We start from the raw sequence: 14586 nt of genomic DNA, 5'->3' as shown, positions 1-14586 counted from the left end.
GGCTTTGGCGGGCTTCGTCGCCATAGGCTCGTGCAGCTCCGCTGTCTAGCCATTGGTTCATTTTTAATACACTGCACGAACCAATGGCCGTGCAGTTTCACTGCGTGAATGAAAAAGGGCTTCAGTTCAGGAGAAAAAAGGCTTTTTCCCATATGCGTCTAGCAAGACGCAGTACTCGAAAGCGTGACTAGTTCTTTAGGGCACTATTAACCAGTTAAAGACGTCAGGTTAACATAAATTGTGTATGTAAAGACAACCTTAACTTTTACCCCAAAACAAGCCATGTCAGAGTTACCTGCAAAACGTTTCTTTTTTTCTATGGAATAATTACATGAATAAACAATTTCCTTTGACTTTTTATGTTGTAAACAGTATGTTATTATAGTGCAACATATACATACAGATCAATATTCAGTAAAAAAACAACATAAGAATAAACTGCTAGTTAAATCTACTGCATTTCACAGATCAAGTTTGAGAAAACCTCCCATATCCTGTACAGTCTCTTATTATACTTATTGTGCTTCTGCCCCACAGTACTGTGTTGTTTATCTTCTGAAAGAAGTTATGTGTTACATGATATGAGACATTTTTAGTGGCTGCAGGTTTTTGTTGGAGTGTTCTTTCATTTGAGCCAATCTTTCTAAACCTCTAGCCCCTGACTGAACTAAAAACAGAGTCGTTGCTTACTATACCACTTTTATTTTCACTAATTTTAATGTTGTCTTGCAAAGCCAACAAATAAATAAATACCCCTCGCACATATGAGTGATTGTGAGCAGGTGCGTAGGATACAGGCAATATATCCTACGTTTAAGTAGATAAGGTCTCGATTCCCAAATACTGCTGTAGCATGCAAAACCCTATTAAATAATATCCGACGAAGGTGTTACTTAATAAAGCTTTGCAAGCCAAAGCAAAATTCTGAAGTGTCTAAACATATTTTTTCATTTCTTAAAGATGTTCTTCCTTAGCACTAAACCTCTTTAATAAATCAAAACTCACCCGAAAGCTTCTGAATAAATTCTACCAGACATTCTATGATGGTCTGGTTGACTGATAATGTTCACAGAAATATTTCACAGCTGTTTAACGACAAAGTCTGATCTTTGTTATGTAAGTGAGTCCTGGGAAAGACACAAATAAGAGTTTTTAAAACAAAGCTGAATGCTACTTTTTCCAACAGCAGTCTTCTCATACAGAAGTTAAGTTGGCCTAGGGCATGATGGGACCTGATACATGGATCGATAAAGAGATACACACAACTATACTGTAGATGTAAGCTCTGACATCTCTATGAAGCAGGGTCCTGGAGGTGGGAGAGATTAACAAAGGAGCGTTTCAAAGACTGGTGGGTTGCAGGGTGTCTAATCGGGGCAGGAACTGCTGACTGGTTGTGATCATTTACAGTAAGTCTTAGTACAGTGCTTTCTGTCCTTGGCTTTCAAATTCTGACCACGCATCATTTAGTTCCATAAAAATCATCTTGGCATATTGTTCGTAGGGCTGTCCAGTAGCCTGCAAATGGGAAGAGAGAGAAAACTGATGCATTTTGTCTTTAAAATGCCGTAACTAGAGGGGTCCTATCATATTTTCAGGGTCAATAAGATTTTTAAGAAATGAATTAATACTTTATTCAGCAAGGATGCATTAAATTGATCAAAAGTGACAGTAAATACATTTATAATTGTGCAAATAAAGAATTTTATAGATAAATGCTGTTGATTATAACTTATAATATACTGTAATTCTTCATAGTATCCTAAAAATATTAAGAAACACAACTGTTTTCAACATTAATAATTATAAGAAATGGTTCTTGAGCACAAAATCAGGAGGAACGGCTGTGGAAAATTCAAATTTGCCATCAAATTAATAAACTACATTTCAAAATATATTCAAATATAAAACAGTTATTTTAAATTGTAATAATATTTCACAAATACTACTGTTTTACCCTATTTTTGTTCAAATAAATGCAGCATTGGTGAACATAGGAGACTTTTTCAAAAACATTTAAAAAATCGTACAGATCCCAGACTTTTGAACAGTAGTGTATTTATACTGTAATTCTTCATAGTATCCTAAAAATATTAAGAAACACAACTGTTTTCAACATTAATAATTATAAGAAATGGTTCTTGAGCACAAAATCAGGAGGAACGGCTGTGGAAAATTCAAATTTGCCATCAAATTAATAAACTACATTTCAAAATATATTCAAATATAAAACAGTTATTTTAAATTGTAATAATATTTCACAAATATTACTGTTTTACCCTATTTTTGTTCAAATAAATGCAGCATTGGTGAACATAGGAGACTTTTTCAAAAACATTAAAAAAAATCGTACAGATCCCAGACTTTTGAACAGTAGTGTATTTTGCAACTGTGCTTTTAAGACTTTATTGTTTCACTTTAAAGTGCCCCTATTATACCATTTTTAAGGTTCTTAATATTGTTTTGGGAGTCATGCATCCAAGGGCAAAAAGCTCTTTAATTTTCTCAAAATATGCATTTAATATCATCTCACTTTCAATGATTCTCAAATGATTTGTTCGAAGCAGTTCTAAGATTCTGTCTCTCTAAACCCCTCCGTGAGCCTGCTCTGCTCTGATTGGTCTACCGCGTACAGCGCATGTCAGAAACGATACGCCCATTGCCATAGTTATGTATTTTGAACGCTCAATAAAAAATACAAACATCTATTACTTATACTTATAGGGCGTTTTGTGAATCCTGTGTTGAACTCCCCGACATGATGTTTACCACACAAACAAGCTACAGTGTTTGAGGGCGGGTCAAGTTGTTTGCGGCCAGCCAACTTATAACATAGGCGGGCATTATGCAAATATGTTACCCCGTGACACATTTGCAAGGGAAGTGGGATTTGAATTACTGATGACTTGTTTCAGCTGTGCAGAGTCGATTCTTTCTTTTCTGAGACAATAACTATTTATTGTGCACTTTGCGGCTTTACAACTTTGCAGATTGTTTACATTCATATACAGCTACATTACACACTGCATATTGCATGGCAATATTCAAAATGGCATAATAGGGCTCTTTAAGTACTTCAATGTAAACTGAACAAATACGTCTCTCACCTTGTCAGGGTGCACTACCAGCACAGCTTTGCGGTAGACCTTCTTCACCTGCTCTGGTGTGACAAGGTCAGCCATGCCTACAGGTTTCCAGCGTGTCTCTCCCTCCCACAGCACTGTGTGCATGGTGGACAGCAACGCTCTGATGTTCCTCTCCTTCCCCTCAATCCAGTCCAGGATCTGCCACAAATAACGACATTATATTAAAACATCATGATGTGATTCACACTTGAACAAAGTCTTTAAAAAGAGGATCATGTAAGGGACAGTGCACAGTCAGCTAGTCATTATCACAAAATAAACAGCAAACATATAAAACAAGCGACTGACCATCAGAATCAAATATTCCAATCAGCCATGTAATATAAATATCAGCTTGTGTGTGTTTTATTTTTCACCTTGAGTTTCTCTGGGTCCATTTCTTTTGCCATCTCCTCTTTTCTCATTTCTGCTATGGTTTTTGGCCCCTTCTTCTCCTTAGTGCCAGCAAAACCCTGGCCTGAGAGTAGGTCATCAAAGTTAGTGTCTGAAACCTTTGGTCTGGTCCCTGAAAGAAAAAAGAAATAATTAATAATGTTTGAGTTGCTATTTATAATATTCTTTGTTGTTGTAGTAATGAAAATCTAAAGAAAATATTAAGGGATACACAATATTGGTATCACTAACCAATATTGGAGATCTTCAGTATTACTTCATGATAGATACATAATTGCATGTGCTTATTTCCTCTATATAATGTAATTCATTTCATTTTAATTACATTTTATTTTAAATGAATTTAATTTAGATTTTTTAATCTAATATCACTATTAAAATGTAATCATAAGTCAGTCTAATTAATTAAATTTTTATTTAATTAATTTTCAATTAATTTACATTTACATATATTCATTTAGCAGACGGTTTCAATATCACTATTAAATGTAATCTTTGGCAAGTCTAAAAAATAATATTGATCATTCATATTATATATGCATGTTGTGATGCCTAAATTGACTTGTAGCTTTTAAAACAATTGATTTTAATTAATGTTGTGTATATATATATATATACAACACTAATATGTTGTGTGTATATATATATATATACAACACTAATATGTTGTGTGTATATATATATATATACAACACTAATATGTTGTGTGTATATATATATATATACAACACTAATTAAAATCAATTGTTTGAAAAGCTACAAGTCAATTTAGGCATCACAACATGCATATATAATATGAAAGATCAATATTATATATATATATATAGAGAGAGAGGCTTATAATGACAGAACATCCCTAAAAATATTAGAATTTTACAATGAACAGAACACATGCGCATAAGCACAACCTCGTAAGACTGGACCAGATTCTATGTCGAGTCACTAGACAGTGTCCAGTTATTCACCCATGTTAGGCTGTGCTTTTGCCCCAGTGGCTCCTGGCGAAGCTCCACCCATGCTGGAGAATCTGACATTGTAGTTGGGTCTGTTCTGTGGTGAAGTGTGAGGCATAGAGGGTCCAGGTGCTTTAGGTGGGGTCTGGAGCTGTGCACCCTGGGCCTGCGGCTGCCACTGAGCCCCACCTCCAGGCTGCCATGAGGGGAAACCTGTGCTGGGATGCCAGCCTCCAGAGGCAGTGTGCTGGGGAGAGGGAGCAGGACGCTGGGGGGAGCCCATGGGTGGAAACGCTCCTCCGGTACCAGTAGGTGTGGTGGGCTTGCTGGAGAATCCCGAACCAGCTTGCAATGAACACACAGAGGTTAACGGTGATTCCATGATGAATGTATTAAAGGGAGAGTCCACCCAAAAATGAATGTGGAAAAAACTATGGAAGTCAATAAAATTTTAACATTTGGGAGTAAAATTTTCATATTTGGCTAAACTATCCCTTTAAAATAAGGCTCAATAAGTTTCTTTTCCATTTACCTCCTCCCAGACCGGCTCCTAGGTTACCCAGATCAGCAAACGGGTCCAAAGTGTTGGGTTTGGCCTGGTGGGTGGGAGTACCATGAACTGAGCTGGTTGGGCTAGTGCTGGCAGACTTACTTCCCATCCCAAAACCTGCACCTGGTAAGACAAATCAAGATTTATAATTTAGTACCTTGAAGAGAGAAATTTAGATTTAAATCAAGATAATTTAAATGATCTGGTTTTCCAAACATTTGGTTGTGAATTCTGCTTCTGTCAACATTTAAAACTTGTCAGCCAGTTAACGTGAACTGGCTAACATAAGGTTTTTGGTTTTGTCAAAATTGCAAGAATGATTTGTGATAATGTCTTGATAGCATCAGCAAGAATAGGTAAAAAATGACAAACAAATCAGTAATGTCCTTTTCTAGAAAAAGTTTTTTATGAATTTATGGATGTTTTAAAGTTTCCTGTATAAATAATAATAATAATAATAATACTGATGTATGATTTCCAGTTATTATTGCAAATTTTGTTAAACAAAATGAAACATTTGACTTTACATAACATTTTTATATATGGAAACGTATAATAATAAATATTTGTTGTATTTTGTAATAATTTGATAATAAACATTAAAAAATATTTTTTTGTATTTTTTTTTTAATTGAATTAGATTTATTTATATTTAATAAATAATAATACTGATGTATGATTTCCAGTTATTATTGCAAATTTTGTTAAACAAAATGAAACATTTGACTTTACATAACATTTTTATATATGGAAATGTATAATAATAAATATTTGTTGTATTTTGTAATAATTTGATAATAAACATTAAAAAATATTTTTTTGTATTTTTTTTTAATTGAATTAGATTTATTTATAATTTATAAATATAAATATATTTTATTTCATTTCATTTATTTTATTTTATTATAAATATAAGGTTGTGTGTGTGTGTGTGTGTTCTTGTTTATCCTACATTGTGGGGACCAAATGTCCCCACAAGGATAGTAAAACCTGAATTTTTTGACACGGGAAAAAATATTAAAATACTAAATGAATGACTCAAAATGACCAAATTTATCTGAAAGTGTAATAATGCAAACAGGTTTTCTATAAGGGGTAGATTTAGGGTTAGGGGATAGAAAATATTGTTTGGTGTGTGTGTGTGTGTGTGTGAGATAAGAATAACTATAAGAAGTATCCAGCTCTATTGATTTAAAATCCAAATAGTCAGCCATGTAATGTTTCACAAGACATTAACATTTATGAGCTATATGAGCTCATCACACCAGTCCAGATTGAAGGTCAGTAGTGAGTCATTTTGTTCTTAGGTGTAATATCAGAGGAGGCCACCAGGAGTCCCTGTGACACATCTTGTGTTTCTAACAGCACTTGCCTGCAGGTGCTGGTTTGTTCCATTCCCAGGCTCCTGTAGAGCTCTGCTGCTGGATGTTGACAGTGGGAGTAGTGGGCGGCACAGGTGAACTGCGACCTATGAAGGGAACATACTTATCTTGACACTCTCCAATTTTTACCTTTATTTACATATTCAAATACTGTACTGAAAAATTGACAGTTAATACAAATGTGAATGGTATCATGCCATATAATAACCACAGGACAATGACAACATTAGACTTAGTTTCTTACATTTCTTAGACTAAGAAATTACTGCAAATTAAAAATAATAATAATAATATACATTATCGTTTAAAAGTTTTGGTTGGAAAGGTTTTTGAAGACTCATGCTCACTAAGGCTGCATTTATGTGAAATAATGACATCATGACAGCCCTGATTGGTTAATGGCACGACAATAACTTTCATCAGTGACTGTAACATGATGTGAAATGCAGTGAAAATCTGTCACTTGTAAAACATCTAATATAATCTAATAAAAAGACATTACATTGGCTATGATATTTATGTGCACTCTAATTGGTGCCTGATTATAAATTATTGAAAATTCTAAAACAATTATAATGCTATAGCAAAAAAAAGTACACATTTTCCTTTTGTTGTGTTTTCAAGCTAACAGCTTAGCCTACTAGCTTAGCATAGGGCTTACTGGTTAATAAAGCTCTTTTGATTAAACAAGATTAAAATAAGATATTATGACAATGTGCTACATTTTTGTTAGACAATGAGGAAAAGGGATAGGATTTCTCTCATATTTCTTTCATTCTCTCAAGGCTCTGACTCTGAGTAACAGAATGTAGCAATCTGCAGTATTTGGCATCATGCAGTGCTTCTTTCCAGCTCTGTCGCATGCTTGAACAATAAAAAGCGCTCTTTGTTACAGAAGTATTGTTTCAAAGCATTCATATTAAAAAAACATAATATGTACACGTATATATGCTTGACCATATTTTAAGGTCCAATTCTTGCTATTAACAGACCATTATCTATGACTTTTGCTTCAATAAACTTCTAATTTGCTGCTTATTAAGTTTAAGTTTAGGTATTGTGTAGGTATTGGTTAGGATTAGGGATGTAGAATATGGTCATGCACAATATGCTGCACAAAAGGCGGGGCATAGAGGACCTACAATAATGTACAGTATTTGAAAAATAATGTGTTTTTTGAACATTAAAGCATGTCAACATATTCTGTTACACCAAATACACAAAATAATGATCTTTAAAAAAGCATCATATGACCCCTTTAACAATAGACATACACACACACACACACAAACACACACACACTACCATTCAAAAGTTTGCAGTTGGTTAGATTTAATAGTCTCTCATGTTAAGGCTGCATTTATTTGGTCAAAAATGAAGTAAAAACTGTATTATTGTGAAATATTATTACAATTTAAAACAACTGTTTTCTGTTTTAATTTATTTCAAAATGTTTTTTTTTTCCTGTGCAGGCAAAGCTGAATTTTTCAGCAGCCATTATTCCAGTCTTAAGTCTTCTAATGCACTTTTTGATGTTCAGCATTTTCTTTTTAAATATTTTTTTATAATATTACTTTACTAACATTACTAACATTAAATTGATCGCTTTTGATCAATTTAATGCAAACTTTTTCTTAAATTTCTCTAAACAAATTGTACTGAATCCAAATTTGTGAATGGCAGTGTAAATATAATTGATGGAAAAACTGCTTATGATTAATTAATTGTCATTTATTATTATTAATAACAACGTAATAATATTAATACTAGTAAACAAATACTAATGTGTGTGGTAAAATAATAATATGAATAAAGTATCATAATAATAATGTAACTTTTAGTTGAATTTGAATGTTTTTATTAGTGCTGTCAAACGATTAATCGCATCCAAAATAAAAGTTTTTGTTTACATAATATATGTATGTGTACTGTGTATATTTATTATGTATATATAAATACACACACAGAAAATATTTACATGTATTTACATGCATATATTTATATTCTTATATATTAATATATTTAACATATAAACATAACATATGATATTTTTCATGAATATATACATGCATGTGTTTGTATTCATAAATAATAAATATACACAGTATACACATATTATGTAAACAAAAACTTTTATTTTGGATGCGATTAATCGTTTGACAGCACTAGTTTTTATTATATTGCTGTAACAGCAATTTTATATAAAGCAATATACCACGATACAGCAGTTTTTTTTTTTTTATTACTGTTCAGTAAATTAGACACTCCACTTTGTGTCTTGATGTTGAATGAATCCCATTCAAATGAATAATTCAGTCACTCAAATTGCTCACTATACCAAGATGCTGCTTCACTTCACTGACTCTTCACCGCTGCTTCAAATCCCTTCAACTGTCTGTCTTTGTTTAAACAAAACATAAAACATATTTACTGTCTCCAGATCGAGGTGATGGACAGGGTGAGGAGGAGGCTGCGGATCTCCGCGGGGTGGACTGAGCAGAGGCGGGGCCACTGGCCGGCTGTGGTGTGGGAGGAGCTCCAAACAGGTCCCCCAGCAGGTCTGTGGTGGTGCTGGTGGTCGGAGGTTGTGGGGAGGATGGAGGAAGCGTAGAGGCATCACCATCCAGACCCAGCAGATCTACTTCCTCAGCTGCTGGAGGAGGGGCCGCTGCAGGCTGGGGCTCTGGTTTCTTAGCTGCTTTTGATTTCTCATTGCTCGTGTTGCTCTGCTGACTAGAAAGGGAGAGCATTTCATCATCTGATGGTTCACTCTCCTCATTTGGGCCCACTCTGCCTCCGCAACTCCCATGTCCCTGGGCAGGATCTAAGGGACAGACCGGAGAAATGGTTAGATCTAAAGAAGAACATCAAATCAGTCCATACGGTTTGTGTGTTATTTTCCACGTTTCTGAAGCCAATCAACAGCTCTAAGAGAGAAACATAATACTGTACCTCCCAAATTCCTTCTCGCTAAAATCTATTTTTTAACTACTCATCAAATAATTGTCTAACGTCAACTACAAATCTATTAATCAATTATTTTCTGTTGACTCTCACAAGCCTCCTACACTACATCTTACCTTCCAAGTCCAAGCCCTCCATTTCATCTTTTCAGCAGAGAATAAAGTACATTAAACAGATGGTGTTTAGTTTAATGGGGCACAGACACTTAACAGAATGCCAGCGAGTGACTGATGAGTTGACTTGTTTAAAGGTTCACTGAGCTCTTCATGGTGACTAAACTACACAAGGTCATTTTTATCACCCTCTGCCGATTTTGTTTTTTAAAGAACAAATGCTGAACTGCTGTTCTTTTGAACTTTCTATTCATCAAAGAATCTTGCAAAGAATTTGTCATAGTTTACAAAAAAATATATATTACACTGCATATCTGTTTTCAATGTTGCTAATATTAGGAAATGTTTCTTGAGCACTTGAGCATGTAAGTATGACATCTGAATAATCACGTGAAAATCACTGAAAACTGGAGTCATGGCTGCTGAAAATTCAGCTTTGCCATTCCAGGAATAAATTACATTTTAAAATATATTAAAAAGGAAAAAAGTTATTTTAAATTGTAATAACAGTTCACATTATTACTATTTTACTGTACTTATGATCAAATAATTGCAGCCTTGGTGAGCTTAAGAAACATCAGTCTATTTATGAGATTCAAAATGGACCTCAATGCTTACGTATATACTGAAATAGGTTAAAAGGGTGACTTTTGTTACAATTGAATTAATTCAATTGTAGAAACAACAGAACAAAAGTTTCATAACATGGCCACTAGGGAACTTAATGTGCACAAAAATTATATTAAAATCATTATTATATTCACAATGTTGCTTTATATTGTTAGCAAAATCATCCTGAAAAATGTATTGTGAATAAAATATCTCAGTCATACTTCTAAAGCTCTCATCAAAAGGTTTTTTTGTTTTAAAGAAAGAACCAAAACCATATGTTTGGCTTTTTTGTGTTGGATAGCATTATACAGCATAGTAATATACAGGATTACCTGCAGTAGCAAGTGAATCTTGGTGTTCCTGATGACAGGAGAAAAGCACGCTGGGGCTCAGATCTTTGTTGGGGAACTGCTCCCACGGTGGCGTGAGATCTTTCTGTTTCTCCGTACTTTCAACCTCAATGTCTAACAGCACATGAAACAGCTGTGGGTATTTCTCTGGAGAATCACAGGCATCCAGCTCTGTCCTGGACAAACACACACAAACACAGACTTCAGTCCAGAGCTGCAAATAATTCAATAACATGTCCATAATTTTTTTTTTTTTATTTAATTTGAAAACAAAGAGTGACTGGACATTTTGTCTATCATTACGTGGAACAGGACTTTGCATCAATTTGAAAGCTAGATTAACAGCTTCAGATTACAATGTGATGATTACGAAAGAAATGAAAAGAAACACTTACTTGATAAACTTTAAGACTGTGGTGCCAGGGGCGATGAAACCAGTATGGAATTGAATCTGGAATATCTGGGTGTTAGTTACCTGCAAACATAACAGAATTTAAACACTGCCAACCTTTTAGTCACTAACAACTAGCAAGAACAAAAAGCCTACAAGTTCTGACTCATCTATATAGTTTTCTTCTCTGCTACAGATTTAAATTCATTTAATCATTAGTCTCATACCTTGGCCTGCAGTGCATGGGAACGCATGTGATAGACTGAAATCACCACATCTCCTTGGGCACTCACACTCACAGGAAACAGCACTTTGCCCTCTTGAACCCTGTGTTCCCTGAGAGCAACAAACATGAAGATATACTTCACCATTACACAAATAGCATTATCATTTTCAAGTGCTACATAAAATATCTTGTAGGCAATTCAGAAATGTCTTATAACATAATAAAACATTGTCATGGTAGTATAATATTTTGCGTTAGTGTATTTTTTAATAATATATTTAATTTTTCAGTATGAATTATTCATAAACGTGTTTATCATACAAACAACATATGGAATTTTTCAAGAAACATTAGATGGCATTAATAATTAATCTTTGAAATACCTTATATTTATTAAATTAACTTTCATTTTACAGGCCATATGGTGGAAGAACACATTTTCAAAATGGATCCAGATGATATGATGATGGAAAGTTTATTTAATGTTATTATATTTAGTTTGTTGTGCGACTATGTTGAATATCTTTGAATTTCAGTTTAGTGAATTCTGTCACTTTAATTCAACCAATTCCACTCCATTACAACTTCTTGTGAGGTACGGCCAAATCAGATTAAATTCACACTCATTACTGTGTTTTTGAATTAAGAAATTCTGAATTTTGCTAAACCACATCTGAAATTAACAAGTTTGTGAAAACTGACAAAGAGCCATATTTGATAGGATACTATACGTGACCACAAAACCAGTCATAAGGGTCAATTTTTCGAAATTGAGATTTATACATCATCTGAAAGCTGAATAAACAAGCTTTTCATTGATGTATGGTTTGTTAGAATAGGACAATATTTGGCCGAGATACAACTATCTGGAACTGATAGAACACAACTAACTGAAAATCTGGAATCTGAGGGTGCAAAAAAAATCAAAATATTGAGAAAATCGCCTTTAAAGTTGTCCAAATGAAGTCCTTAGCAATGCATATTACTAATCAAAAATACAGTTACAAAAAATTACAGTAGGACATTTACAAAATATCTTCATGGAACATGATCTTTACTTAATATCCTAATGATTTTTGGCATAAAAGAAAAATCAATAATTTTGACCCATACAATGAATTTTTGGCTATTGCTACAAATATACCCCAGCGACTTAAAACTGGTTTTGTGGTCCAGGGTCACAAATGACCTTTCATTACATATGATTTCAGTTACGCAGATAATATGATTTAAATGAACCATTAGTATAGCGTCTGTATATAGACATGCTTACCTCATTCTCTCGTACTCCTGAGCTGTAGAAAATATCTTGGTCTCGCCAATAAGTACGTCACAAAATGGCCGACAGCCACTGCGCTGTTTGTTGAAGCAAGGAACAGGACTCATAGTGACAGATTTAATGACTAGGGGTTTGGAGTGTGGTATGGTTGGCTTCTCTGAGACTAAACTGCATACATAACCTATGTACCTAAATAAATAAACACACATAAACAAGATTGTCAGTGGTTCCGCTCCAAAGGGGAAAAATACCTTGTGTGGGACGTTTCAATGAATAACGTTTCATTCCTTCTGTTTACAACCGAGAATGGACATTTCAAAGACAAATGTACCATATGCAAAACTTGCACAAAGTGAGCAGTTTTATTAGTTCATAATTTACTGTACTATTATTGTTGAGTATTTATACCATTCAGTAGTTTTTAATCAAAGCTAGACGTTTTAGAGCTGCGATCTGATTGGTTGTACCTCCTATGGGAGGGCCACAGGCCAGATCCAGGCCTCTTGGCGCTGAGAAGCTGCATGGCTGGCACCGGGTTGGCGAAAAGTTGGCAGAAACAGAACATGGCACAGACCAGCACGCCTGAAGGAGCTCTGCCATCCTGGAATGTAGACAATGAATCTGGTTTTACAGTCATGTTTGTTTAATGCTGAGTAACCACAACAAAGAACAGACACGAACATCAAGAGATCTTCTTACCGAACAGGTGATCACACACACATTCTTGGGGTTTTGCTTGAGCCAGTTGTACATATTCTTACACACAGCAAATAGGTTGTGAAGACTCGGGGCCTGCCTGGAAGGCCAATTGCATTCAGAAACCTACAGACGAATGAGAAAGAGAATTATTCTCACTGAGAGGAAGATGTGTGAGAGAAGAAATAGGAAATAGTGAAAACTGAGTAAGAGAGATATATGAAAAGTTGGATAATCATGGATAAAATACATAATCAAAACAAGATCTAAAAGAATATTGAATATTTATGTACATTATGAAACAGCAGTATGTCAAAAAAAAACCTACATTACAACATTTGAGTAAGAATAATACTTAAAAAGTCATCATGTATCAAATATATTATATTTAAGCCAAACCTTCAATGTAAATCAATGTTGCTCCACTTTTGTTATTGAAATAAGAATTAGAGCCCGACCGATGTTTTTTTTTGGGGTCGATACCGATATTAGGGAGTAAAAACGTTATATGTTCTGTAAAAAAAAATTTCATATCGGCGGCATATTCGCCGATACCGATATATCGGCGACAGGCTCATATCGGCCGATAATATCGGCAAAACGATATCGGTCGGGCTCTAATAAGAATATAATCATGGGATCCCAAAACGAACTAAGATATCCTTTATAAGTACAATAGAAATAAGCCATGAAATTGCTGGAAATAGTTGAGTCGTGCAGTTAATCTGGGAAGTTATTTAATTACATGGGAAAAGCACTGTTCAATATTTAATGAAAGAAGGAAAGAGGAGTCATCACAGCCACCAGTATCATTTTTGGAAAGAAATTAACAACATAGAGCAAGTATCCCATACGACACCAGTGTTTCCCAAACCTTTTTGTACACCAGAGCTCCGTCAATAAGGCTCAAGTACCCCTTCATTTACACAAAACCAGAAATGTGTTCCTTTTTAACCCATACTTAGTATCACTTAACAACATATTATTAAAGTGGCCATTATTAAGATTTACTTTAAAAAATAACATCAATCAATTCTGTGGGTGAAAAACAGACTCATCATTTGGCTTCCATTTTTTTTTTAATGAGACGTTTGGGAATTGATGTATAAACATTTTATATGACTGATTTAAAATGGATTACAATTTAAGCTATAAAATTTGTCCCCTTTTTTACATTTCCCATGACATTTTACAGAGGGAGCGTGTTTTTGATGACAACAAAGATATCTTGGCTCATTATACTTCCGCTTGGAATTCTGCTGTAAATCGTGTTCTGAGCTTTAATAAAAATATTTTTTTTGTTCAAATAAAATCAATCTGTGATGGAATGGGATGAGGAAAAGATATTTATTCTATATATATATATATTCATTATTCATTAAAAATATTCATATCAAAGCTACATTCTCTGAAACGTCTGAAAAATATCTTATGTAATTTTGCTTCTTATGTTTAAATTTGTTCAATGTTTAAAGGATGTTTTAACTTTTTGCCTGGACATTGACAACTCATGATTAAAAAAAACTTTTTT

At 34.1% G+C, this 14586-nt stretch overlaps 1 protein-coding gene across 1 annotated transcript; it reads right to left on the bottom strand.

The window, feature by feature from the left end:
- Positions 1–950: 950 nt before the first annotated feature.
- On the bottom strand, positions 951–13868 carry LOC107709169 (putative tyrosine-protein phosphatase auxilin). The gene is made up of 15 exons (XM_016513581.1): positions 13860–13868; positions 13059–13181; positions 12827–12960; positions 12354–12548; positions 11082–11190; positions 10859–10938; positions 10446–10639; positions 9505–9531; positions 8856–9248; positions 6415–6510; positions 5025–5165; positions 4505–4837; positions 3503–3651; positions 3108–3284; positions 951–1518 (listed from the first exon to the last, which is right to left on the bottom strand). The coding sequence occupies exons 1-15, from the start codon at positions 13866–13868 to the stop codon at positions 1417–1419; spliced, it is 2262 nt and encodes a 753-aa protein (XP_016369067.1). The 3' UTR covers positions 951–1416.
- Between the last annotated feature and the right edge of the window lie 718 nt (positions 13869–14586).

The sequence above is a fragment of the Sinocyclocheilus rhinocerous genome, unplaced genomic scaffold, assembly GCF_001515625.1.
Source record: "Sinocyclocheilus rhinocerous isolate Xijiao unplaced genomic scaffold, SAMN03320098_v1.1 scaffold55, whole genome shotgun sequence".
Lineage (NCBI taxonomy): Eukaryota > Metazoa > Chordata > Actinopteri > Cypriniformes > Cyprinidae > Sinocyclocheilus > Sinocyclocheilus rhinocerous.
This window is presented reverse-complemented; position numbering and strand designations above follow the sequence as displayed.